Genomic DNA, 12249 nt, shown 5'->3' with positions numbered 1-12249 from the left:
AAGTGCTGATAATGAATAATAAAGTTTTAGTTGCTCTCTTGCGCCTCTAAGCGTAATATTTACTGTGTATAGGACGTACTTGAAAATATAATAAAATATACATACACAACTCAATATTTTTCTACTATTGTTTGTTATATTTCAGTTAAATCAACAATTTCCTGTGTGTATTTATAACTAATAAATATTGAAAAAATGAGTGAAATTTATACAATGCAATAAATAATAAAAATAAATACCACTTTTTTGGTAAAGAAAAACACTACGACACACCTACTACTTTTATCTAAAAAAAGAAATAGGGATTTCCACGCCTATATGCTCTTAAAGCAACACTTAACAGAGTGAGTGAATTAGTTCAATCAATAAAATATTTTATTTGCTGAACCCTATCATTTGTAGAGACTAACAATGAAAATTAATTTATTTACTGTAACGGTACACCGATCACGCATTATAAAACGGTCCTTTTCAGGACCACCAATCATAGACGAGTAAAGACACACACACGACCGGGACAACTTCACACCCACATTATAGAGCCCTAAGTTGTCCCACACACTTAAGACCATGGACAACATGTCTACATGTAAAATAGACTCTTTCGAGTCCAAAAACATCATCCCCACACACGTAACCCTAAAACTGGGCAAGTTAAGCCACTTGCCGTACCGAACGCAAACACAGCCGCCCCAGAACACGGTTTAATAGTCGGTACGGCAAGCACTATACAGGGTGTTTCTGAAGTGTGTGAGGTAAATAGTATACGCATACTCACTGTGATGCCACAATGAAGAGTTTTTTGGAATTTTTTTTCTAACTTCAAAATCTGGGTTTTTTAAAGTTATTTTTAGAATATTATCTTGAATGTAAAAATAAACACTCTAGTCGTATTTTTTGCGAAATTCTCATACGAATCGAGATATCGCATCACTTTTGCGCTTGTCGCGCGTTTTTCGCGCTCGAATCGCCAACTAAAAAAAAAGTCGTGCGACACATCGATTTGTATGAGAATACTGCAAGATAACCAGTGGTGATAATTATTTGTTGTTATTGATAATACACGATTAATTAACACATTGTTTTACATTGTCGACTAATAAAAAATATAAAATAATAACAAAATTAGGGTTAACAGAGTTTTAAACGATCAAATGTAGTAGCATGCATTTGTGTCATACCTTTACTAAATAACTTTTAATTTTATAAAGTTATAATAGTTAGAGATAAAAGGAACTACCCATTTGTGTGTTTATACTGAAATTCCAGTTTTTGGATATCATAGTACTTAACATAATTATTTTGACTCGAAAAGACAAACATTTTATTTTATACTATTATTATTATTTACGTTCTGCCCATAACCTAGCTGCAAGATTTCCATTTCCATCAGCCAAACCTAATCACAATTAATAAACAAATAAATAGTTTGTTTCGTATAACATGTCGGTTACGACAACTTAAAATAGTTACACGGGTATGTTTTGTGATAAAGTAAAATACCTAGAGTTTTTAATAAAATAAATCACCAATAGGTGATATTAGTTAAATACTTAAACTAATTAATTAAATTAACTAATACTTACAAGTTACAAAGCATAAAAACCATGTCTGCATATTCAATGTTTGTGTACGCCATTGCGCAAAAATCAAAATTTAAATTAAAAACTTTAAATCTTAAAAATAAATATTCCAATATTTAAAATAAAATGTTTATCTTTTCGAGTCAAAATAATTATGTTAAGTACTATGATATCCAAAAACTGGAATTTCAGTATAAACACACAAATGGGTAGTTCCTTTTATCTCTAACTATTATAACTTTATAAAATTAAAAGTTATTTAGTAAAGGTATGACACAAATGCATGCTACTACATTTGATCGTTTAAAACTCTGTTAACCCTAATTTTGTTGTTATTTTATATTTTTTATTAGTCGACAATGTAAAACAATGTGTTAATTAATCGTGTATTATCAATAACAACAAATAATTATCACCACTGGTTATCTTGCAGTATTCTCATACAAATCGATGTGTCGCACGACTTTTTTTTTAGTTGGCGATTCGAGCGCGAAAAACGCGCGACAAGCGCAAAAGTGATGCGATATCTCGATTCGTATGAGAATTTCGCAAAAAATACGACTAGAGTGTTTATTTTTACATTCAAGATAATATTCTAAAAATAACTTTAAAAAACCCAGATTTTGAAGTTAGAAAAAAAATTCCAAAAAACTCTTCATTGTGGCATCACAGTGAGTATGCGTATACTATTTACCTCACACACTTCAGAAACACCCTGTATATACCGGGCGCTTCCTTGAACGATCATCGTTCATCAGTCTTCCATCAACCGTCCTACCTTCATCTAACAAAAAACCAGAAACAGCTATAAGTGTAAGCTGTGAATACCGACACCGATCACCGACGACAACCAACACGGCCCGACATCAAGTGTCCGCCGTGACCCGACACGTAGCGGCAACGACGACGAGAATAAGTAGCGGCTAGAACTTACGAGTTACAAGCCGAGTTACGAATACCGGAATACCTACCGACGACAACCTGCACCGCAGCCCGACGTCAAGGATCCGACTTCTTCCGTGCGCCGTAACGGATCTAGAGCGTTAGCCACGAACGACCACACACCCTAAATACCAGGGTCGTAGCCAGCAGTCACCGCCCACCGGCGAAGCCGCACCGCCGAGACCAACAGCTATCTACGTACTTAATATATCATCTCGTCCCCCCTCCGGCCACTTTAATAAGTTGTGTCAAAAACTCAAAACCCGGGTACGATATATCACTGAAGCCGCTTCTTTTGAATCACGCGCCGTGATATATCGACCCCGTCCATACCGACCAGGCGCGTACACAAAAAAAAAAATTGTGGGGGGGGGGGGTTTGCTTGTAAATTTTCATACTTATATAACCTAACAAGGAGTTTACACAATTTCAGTTATAGTACTATTTATTTCTTATAAAAAACGTCATACTTAAAAAAAAAATTTAATAATTGTTAAAAACATGTATTTTTTATAATATAAAATCTAATTTTCGAGGTAGTCTTGCAAATCTGTTAATGACTTCGTCAATATCAGTGTTATCGTTTCTTTAAATATTTATGAGCGCTAATCCTGTCAGCCGGTCTTGTCCAATATTATTTCTCAAATAGGTTTTCAGTCTCCGCAATGTTGAAAATGAACGCTCTGCAGTAACAGTCGTTACAGGCAAAGTAGTTAATATTGTTAAAAGGCACTTTATATTCGGATAGAAATCACTGGAAATTTGACTTAAGGTAGTTAATGAACATTTTGGGCGATCATCATCACATTTTGCCACTGTATAGTGGTCCGATTAACGATTGTAGATAAAGATCGAGCACTAAACGAGAATGTAATTCATATTACGAATAGGCAATGCGGGAAATTAAATAAAACCAAACTAACAAATAATAAAACTTATTTCCTGAAATTTCGGGGGGGGGGGGGGTTTGAACCCCTAGAACCCCCACTTGTATACGCACCTGATACCGACGACTGTCAACGTCGGGACCACCAAACATTCACCGATACTGTACATAGAACCTGGCCATCGCCGGTCGTTCCGAACTCTCACCGCGATGGTCCGCCGATCAGGCCAGCCATCGCACCCGTGATCCTCGCTGTGCCCCTCATTGTATAAAAACTATACATTATACAAAATATAGAACGAGACGTGATATCAATTATTATAAAACTTGTTATTATTTAGGACGCCGGTCCATTGTGAGTTGTGACCGTGCAGTCTCATTACTCAGCTAATACGAATATACGATAGTCGATAAGTAAATATTGGTAATAATTTCAGTGTCCAAATATGATACTTCAAGTATATATTTTTACTATATCTATATGCCTACTGCTCAAATTGTTTAAAATAATTGACATCCATTTTCCTTTATTTGATATCGGACATACGAAAATAGTGTTTGATTGTTTTTTTTTGGGGGGGAGGGGGGCATTTAACTTTATTGTTATGAACTATTTTTTATTTAGATATCTTCTTGAGACATAAAAGTTTCCATATAGATAATAATGATTTTGATAAATTTCACCATCATCATTGTTCATAATATCGATCAAATGCATTAACCATAAATGTGCATGTAAATTTACTTTATCTCGTGGTTCTGAATGTTCTGATAGTATTTATGTTGTTGTCAATTTGGTAGGGACGCTCGTGTTTTATGCATTTATACACTAAAAAATGGCGATTTATGATAATCACTTAACCAACGCGATGGCCGCATTGTTCGTCAACAATGACCGCTGGAAAGGACTCGGATTGAACGACAAAATTCGGTCACAGCTAATCAAAATCGTAAATGATTATGAGAACATTTTCTCATGGGGCATAAAACGGTTAACAGGAGTCAACCAAAGTCGCATGATGAACCTCGTTGAAAAAGTTCGGGGAAAGCAAGAAATGATCACAGACGTAGACGTAGACTTATAACCGACTGTTATCCTTTTCTATAAAAATATACCTATCTTATAACAACTATACCAATTGTCCTAGTAAAATGGACAACACTTCTGAAAACATTTGAATATGTCTTTAAGTTAACATGGAAATTACTTTTTGTAGTGAAGTCCCTCTAGACCACCACGTCTAATGTTAGGATCAATTTACGAGTAGGTACGAGAAGTAACATTAAACAATTAACAACTTCAATAATAACGGGTTCACTAACGCACGTTTATTAACAGTGGTACGTGATAATTTGCAAGTCTTAGTAGTAGGAATGAATGAATAATAATAATAATAGTAATAGTAATATTACTACTCTATCTAATTTCTAAATACTAGACATACCATTTTCTGTATCTATATTAAATTATTTTCATAAAATGTTAGCTATGTTTGTGCTATTGTATAATCATATTTATTCTGTTTCAAATCATAAAATTTAAAATAAAGGCAGTCATTGTTGAAACAATAATATTCTTCTTGAAGATGCATTTCATATTTATTATTTGATGAAACATGGTTTAACACATTTTTCAAATTCAGTAAAACTAACTAAAAAATAATTATAAATTGATAAAAATAAACCAAAAACTTTTAATAAAAACTTAAAATTGTTATAAAAATATAAACCATTTAAATCAACTGATGACACAATGGTAATTTGGCCCTTAGACAGTAGGTATATCAAATGCTCACGTAATAATAATTGAGAGGGTCATTTTCTTAGAATACAATGTGTACATTTCTAAAGGAACTACGTTTATTTACAAACTTTTTAGGTCTCAAAGCTATTTGAATCATTCACATTGTTAATTGGCTCAATGGGTTTTTTAATAAGTACCTAGGTAATTTAAAATTATTGTATAAGAATATATTTTTATAAAGACTTATTCTGATTTATTTATTTTGAAGCAAATTAGTGTTGATGATTTTCATTAGAGTTATATTCTGACTATCAAGATTCATTTTTTTTTTATGAAGAACTTTTATCATTATCATTCAAATTATGATGTTTATTTAATTGTAGTATTATATTGAACCAATCAAATGTGATAAAACAAATAATGTTGCAGAGTATTTAAAATTAAAGTAATAATATATAAAAAAACATATTAGGTACAATAGGTCCATAGTCTTGTTAAATCTAAATAATTGTATGAAAATTTGAATGAAGAATAGAAGAATCTGGTTTTGAATAATCCTCAATTCCACTGAATTATCTTTATTTAATCACCTATCAGATAGATGACTGACATATTATTCATGTCTTGAGTCTTTCTTTTTTCTCCAAGATTCATTTTTCTTCTGAAGACTTCCATTAGGCTTATTTTCTGATAAGTTAACTTTTTGTTTTCTCCATGATTTATCATTAAAATCATCATCATCAATACTCAGTTTTAATATTTTACTTAAACCATCAAATGTATTCTTTTCGTTTATATCCCAGTCATTGTTGTTCATTAATTCTTTAATATTCCCAAATAGAACATTCATAAATTCATTTGGTTTGAAATATCTATCTGCATTAAACAGTGGGCGAGCAAACTGAAATAATAAAATATAATCTTTATATCATTATAAAATAACATAATAAAAAAAAAACAAATTGAAAATTGTTTATACACACAGCACCAACTAAGTATTATTAACATGCACAAGTTTCAATAAATTATTCTACTTTTAAAGAATCTTAAAAAAAATTGTTTTCTTTGTATTAATTTTTAAATGAATTTGTTAAGATTAAAAAATATAGTTCCTATTCAAATAATTATCGAACTTCTAATTACCAATCAATTGAAAAATGAATACACCATAACTATATAAACATAAATATGAGTAAAGATAGAAGAAAATACACACACGTACAATAAGAATATTAAAATTATAGTTTTTTAGAAGTTTAAAATTATGTGTCTAACTAGTATAACATAATTTAAATTTAAAATTTCATAAATTAAAATAAAGTAATAATCAATTTTAAAAACATGCAGGTTAAAACTCCTTAAATATTTTAGCATATAATGGAGAATAGTTACATAGTAACTTATTTTCAATTTACTTACAATTAAAGTACGTTTTTTATATATGTCTTCAATGTCTTGATCAAGGTAGAGTTTTAGATACCACAAAATTTGTTTAGGATTATTTTCTACTAGTGTGTAATACATCAATATTTGTACGATTATAACTAGTCTTCTATTTTGGTTTTGAAAATTATCATACATTCCCTTTAAGGTATCCACAAAAGGAAATTGTTTAACAGATTGCAATAAGCACTCTACTTTAATTAACTGCAATGCACTACCAAAATGGCCAAAAGCCATTCCACGAGATAAATACATTTTTGCTTTTACATAATCCTGAAAAAAAAACAAATAATTGTACAATTTTTTTTCTTCCAGTAACAACAATTTAACAAATATCATACCTTTTTATTTTTTAAATAATATAAGCCTAGAACTTGATCCACCCAACTATTATTTACATTTGACAGTTTTATAACTAAATTGTCTATCATGGATTTTGAAAAACACTCATCAGGACATTCAATACATGTTAGTAGAAGAATATTTAGATGATTTACATCATCACCGGCCAGTTCCACTGATATTCTGTAAAAAAAAAAAACTTGAAAATAAGTAATACTGTGGTAATTCTTAAATCATTCAACGCTCAATATTTCAAAAAATATAGATGTTTTGAAAAAAAATGTTGAACATGGTTTATGGTTATTAAACATTTTATTAAATATTCATATTTTGTAATATTTTTTATCCTAGACATTTTTATAGTTTTTACGTTTTTAAATGACAACATAGTTTTAATTCCTTATTCCAAGGCAGAATATTTTTCTAGGTATTTTGATACATAAAATTCGAATTTAAGATGAGTAGCTTATGAGATATAACTTATAACTAATAACATAAGTATTTAAGAGGACTCCATACACCCGCATGCATTGTCTCCACCTTACAAGCATAACATACCAAATTTTACAATCTGAATAATTAATTTAATTCAGTTATGTTTAGTTTTAGAGTGAATTGGTGAATTACCAAATTTAGAAGTAAGCATATCATTTAGCCTAGTGGGCTTAAACTCAAATTTTTTACTTATGTCTATAAAATGTTAATAGATAGTTATATCTGTGAGTTACGCACACGGCACCCATTCTATATATAAGTATACTGTGCCTAGACGTAAACATCAATGGTTACAAATTACCTAATGCGATTATTTTTAGTGCATAGTGATTACTACAAATGATAAAAATTATCTTATCAGTAATTAGGGATTACTAACGAAGGATCTAAACAGAAAACATTACGAATGTCAAATAATATTATATTGATAATTATTGATGTTTAAATAAAAACTAAAATGTATAACTAAAAAAAAACTTATCGTTCAATAAAAATAATGATTAATGAATAATAAAAATTGTTGAACTACTGCGGGCTACATCAATAATAAGTGACTTACGTTCAACTAATCGCCCTGTATATAAAGCAAATGAATAAGTAAATAAATGGAAACTCACCACAATTATTCTCTTCCCTAAACCAAACAAACCAATTGATAGCCACTCTCCATACAGACCATAGCTACCTTTCTAGACTACCTTTCTTACTATTTGAAAAATTAATACTAAACAGAATCTACCCAATTATCAAGGAAAAGAAACTAATTCCCGACATGAAATTTGGATTTAGAGAACATCACTCAACCATCCACCAAGTACACCAACTAGCCACTACTACCATTGTTCTCTCGAAAAGAAACTTTACACCTCGACAGTATTTCTTGATCTTGCAGCACAGGCCTTCTTGCTGAAGGCATCCCAGCCTTTTCAAATTAAAATTGTTCCTACCCCCTTTTTATTACCTTTTTTTAAATCATACCCAATTTTTCCCCAATCTTAGCTGGCGTTCCTCAAGGTGCAGTCTTATCACCAATTCTTTTTAACCTATACACAGAAGATCAACCCAGCACCCAAATACTCTGAATATGCTAATGACAAAGCAGTATACTCCACCCACACCGATCCTGATTTAGTTTCATTTTCTTTCCAAAGCCACCTGCCTATCACACTAGTACTCTTCCTGGCACGTCAAAATTAATGAAAGCAAATCTGTACACACTACCTTTGCTCTCCATCACAGACACCTCTTGCGGTAAATATAAATAAAAAACCTATACCAAACTTTGACACAGCCAAATATCAAGGTCTTACCTTCGACAAACATCTAACGTGAAATAAACACATTCACGCAACAAAATTAAAATTAAACCAAAAACTTTATTTTCTCAGACCATTCTTGGTAAATTCTCAAAACCAAAATTCACATCTACAATCTTCTTCTTAAGCCTATCTGGCTCTACAGTATTCAGCTCTGGGGCATTGCCAAAATATCCAACACACAAAAAATATAAGTGTTCCAATCAAAAATTCTCCGACTCATAACCAATACCCATCCGTATGACCGTATATCTCAAACCACACTCCTCACACTGATCTTCACATTCCTAAAGTCACTGATCCAGCCAAACTGTACTACACAAAATTAAGGAACCACCTTCAAAATCATACCAACCCTCACATTAAAAAAGCTACAATCCATGTTCATCCCTGGAAATCTTTCCAGAAGAATAAACGAAAATGGCCTCGTGATCTTTTATACTAAACTTAATGTGAAATACTAATCACCTAAATAATTGTAAATTGCACGCCGAAGTACCTTCACTGATAGACTATTCCCTCAAGTCACCCAAGCCACTGCACTTAATTTTTAAAAAAACACACATTATGCTTATTACACTTTTCTTTTAGTATATTAGATTGTATAAATTCTAGAAAAAAATAATAATAATAATTCTAAGTAAATAAAACCAAAAGGCATTATGGACAAGAGAATAAAAATAAAAATTAGATTTTATTGATTGTATGGTAGTTGAAAATTAATTAATCCCAAAAATTTAAGTTTTTTTCAATAAACTAAAGAATTTAGAACATATAGAATAGGCATATTAGAATTTATCATATCATTTTTAAGCAGGTAATTATTTTTTTGTAACCTAAGAATACCTTTTAGTTGATACTTACACAAAACAAAAACTACTTACTTAGCCATATCAGACGAAAGCTTAAAAAATTTATCTGATTCTTTATAGTTGTTTTTCAGTTTATTAATAAATCCTGCTTCCTTATACAACTGAGAAGATTTAATCAAAAAAAAAGGAGAAGTTCTTTTTGAGCATAAAAGATCTGCAGCTTTTATTTCATCATCCCCTGGCATTTTATATGGTTCATTAAAACGTCTTACTCTCCCTTTGGCTTTCAACCAAATGAATGTCCATTCAGGTTCAGTAGAATGAAGGGTCCGGGCTTCATCAGCACATATTAAAGCAATTTCATTTAATTTTGAGGAATACTCCATAAAAATTTTGGCTTTTACAGCACAAACTGCAGATTTCTCAGCTTCATTAAAATCGTTCTTATCCTTAATATCCTTCAGTAACTGAGAGAAAAAAAGATATTAGTTTAATAATTTTTAATGACTTACTTTTATAAAGGTCTCACTCTATACTACTAATACGCTGTATTGTTAAATTGATTAATATATTATAATCGCCAACAGCCTAAAAAGAGTCAGAATATTTTGAAAATGTTATCAAGTATATGAATTGATGAAATAAACATTTGGTGTAAATTTCAAGTATCTACAGTAATTCATTTTTGAATTATAAGAAAATAAGAAAATCGCTACAAGAGAAATCGAGTGAATATCCAATGTTGTAAAAATTTCAACTTTTAACGCTCATAAAAATTTAATTTGACTTTCCAGTAGAAATGTTTTTTGATAAAGGTAGACAAACTTGTAAGGAATCTTGTATTAAATTTTTATATCTTAGATATAAATAGAAATTTTTTTATGAATTTCTTATTAAACATAATTTGCTAATTTTCATAATTTTTACTAATTTTGTCAAAAATTCTAAGTTTAAACGCTCATAAAAAAATTATTATGGATTTAAGCTCAACTTTATTTTTATTTCCCATTAACAACAGCTTACAAGGAACCTTGTATTACATTTTCAAATTTTTTGCCAGAAAACAAATAATAATCAAACATTTAATTTGCTTATAAATAGTTCAACACAAATCAAAATATTTTGAAAATGCTTACACAAATATTCAGTGAAAATTGCATGTATCTACAGTCATTTTTGTTAAAGTTACACTAAAAACCAAATTCGATTTTTTCGAAAAATGGTTTTGAGTATGATTTACTGTTTTTCCTGTTGCGTTAGAAAACTATTGGGAATTTTAAATTTTGACTTCGTGAATACACAACTTGATTTACTTTCCTACCAGAAAAGCTGATATTTAAGAAAATCGAAGAACTTTTACTGCAAGAAACCACAATGACAGACACAAAAAATAAATAAATAAATATAAAAACACACATCATTGTAAAATCAATACATTCATCGCTCCACTCAGAATCTAAAATGTGTTCATAGTAGTTATCAAATACCTAAGCCCAGTCTATCAAGAAAAAAATCTTAGAGTAACCAGCTACAATTCACTCACCACTCAATATATAATTAGGTAGGCACTTTAACCTAAACTTACCTTTTCTGAATCAATTGGCAACATTAATGCAATACACGCATAAGTGGCTCGAGCAATATGGTGGTAAGCATCAGCATATTGTTTATGCTCATTAAATGCGCATGTCTCCAGAAATTTAATAACTCTTTCGATTTCCAAATATGATTCCTTATAACTTTTTCTAATGTAAAGTTCATAACTAACTATCAGTTGTAAATAAAATCTAAAAATAAAATTGTTCCCCATGATATGAATGCATACAATTGTATATTTGTATTTATAAAATAACACACTTTTGATGGGTAGGTATAACCATTGATTTTACTGATTTTAGAATATTCTAAAATCAATGGTATAACGTATAAATGATCTACAATATTGTTAAAAAATTATTAGGAACAGATATCCATTTATATTTATTAATTCCGGTTATTTGTGCAGGTGCAGTACAAGGCGATATCTTTGGGTGTTTGTTTTTACATACCTACAAAATTATTTTTTCATAAATAAATCTATGAAGGTTAACTACTTACCTAGTTAAGTTGAATCCATCACCCTTAGCGTCCATGACTATAGACAATTGTGTCTTTTCCCGAACTTTATCAATGACGCTCGACATCTGATTTTTATTGACTCCTATTGACCCTTGAATGTCCCACGAGAAAATGCTCTCATAATCTTTTTCAATTTTTCTTAGCTGTGCCCGGATGTTGTCGTCCACAACTAGTTCATCGTTGACGGACAATGCTAATGTGTCCATCTCATCGATCAAGTGATCGTCATATCCAGCCATTTTTCAATGCATAAAAGTATAAGACACGTGTGTAGGTAGTAGCCAGTGCCAAGTAGGTATACTAAATCGATAACAATACATAAATATTATTGGAGCTACGTAAAAAAGATGTACGTATACATTTATAATTATAGCATTCGATCGACTTAATGGCGACGAAGGCGTTCATCGAAACATAATTTATTCCATTCATATGAAATACCATTTACCTCGATATTGACGATATTATGATATAAAATGTGAAAACCTCAAAGTCTCGCGGAGAAATCTAAAAAATAATAGCTAATAACAGCAAAGAGCAGATTAAATATTTAAACATGTCGTGTATT

The 12249-nt window shown here is 30.6% G+C and overlaps 1 protein-coding gene across 1 annotated transcript; it reads right to left on the bottom strand.

The window, feature by feature from the left end:
* Positions 1-5635: 5635 nt before the first annotated feature.
* LOC111039142 lies at positions 5636-11970 on the bottom strand. The gene is made up of 6 exons (XM_022322471.1): positions 11661-11970; positions 11149-11350; positions 9636-10030; positions 6940-7123; positions 6575-6871; positions 5636-6056 (listed from the first exon to the last, which is right to left on the bottom strand). Exons 1-6 carry the CDS (start codon positions 11918-11920, stop codon positions 5769-5771), a joined length of 1626 nt encoding a protein of 541 aa, XP_022178163.1. The 5' UTR covers positions 11921-11970; the 3' UTR covers positions 5636-5768.
* Positions 11971-12249: the final 279 nt, after the last annotated feature.

This window comes from Myzus persicae, unplaced genomic scaffold (assembly GCF_001856785.1).
Source record: "Myzus persicae strain clone G006 unplaced genomic scaffold, MPER_G0061.0, whole genome shotgun sequence".
Lineage (NCBI taxonomy): Eukaryota > Metazoa > Arthropoda > Insecta > Hemiptera > Aphididae > Myzus > Myzus persicae.
The sequence above is the reverse complement of the archived record's forward strand: the minus strand, read 5'-3'. Positions and strand labels throughout refer to the sequence as shown.

What these genes read in the sequence shown, in the direction of transcription:
- LOC111039142 (XM_022322471.1), bottom strand. Translation starts at nt 11,920, where the DNA reads ATGGCTGGATATGACGATCACTTGATCGATGAGATGGACACATTAGCA. An exon ending in GATGGATTCAACTTAACTAG is followed by an intron (nt 11,351 to 11,660) that starts GTAAGTAGTTAA and finishes TTTTATTTTTAG; the next exon opens with ATTTTATTTACAACTGATAG. An exon ending in ATTATTTAAAAAATAAAAAG is followed by an intron (nt 6,872 to 6,939) that starts GTATGATATTTG and finishes TTTTTTTTTCAG; the next exon opens with GATTATGTAAAAGCAAAAAT.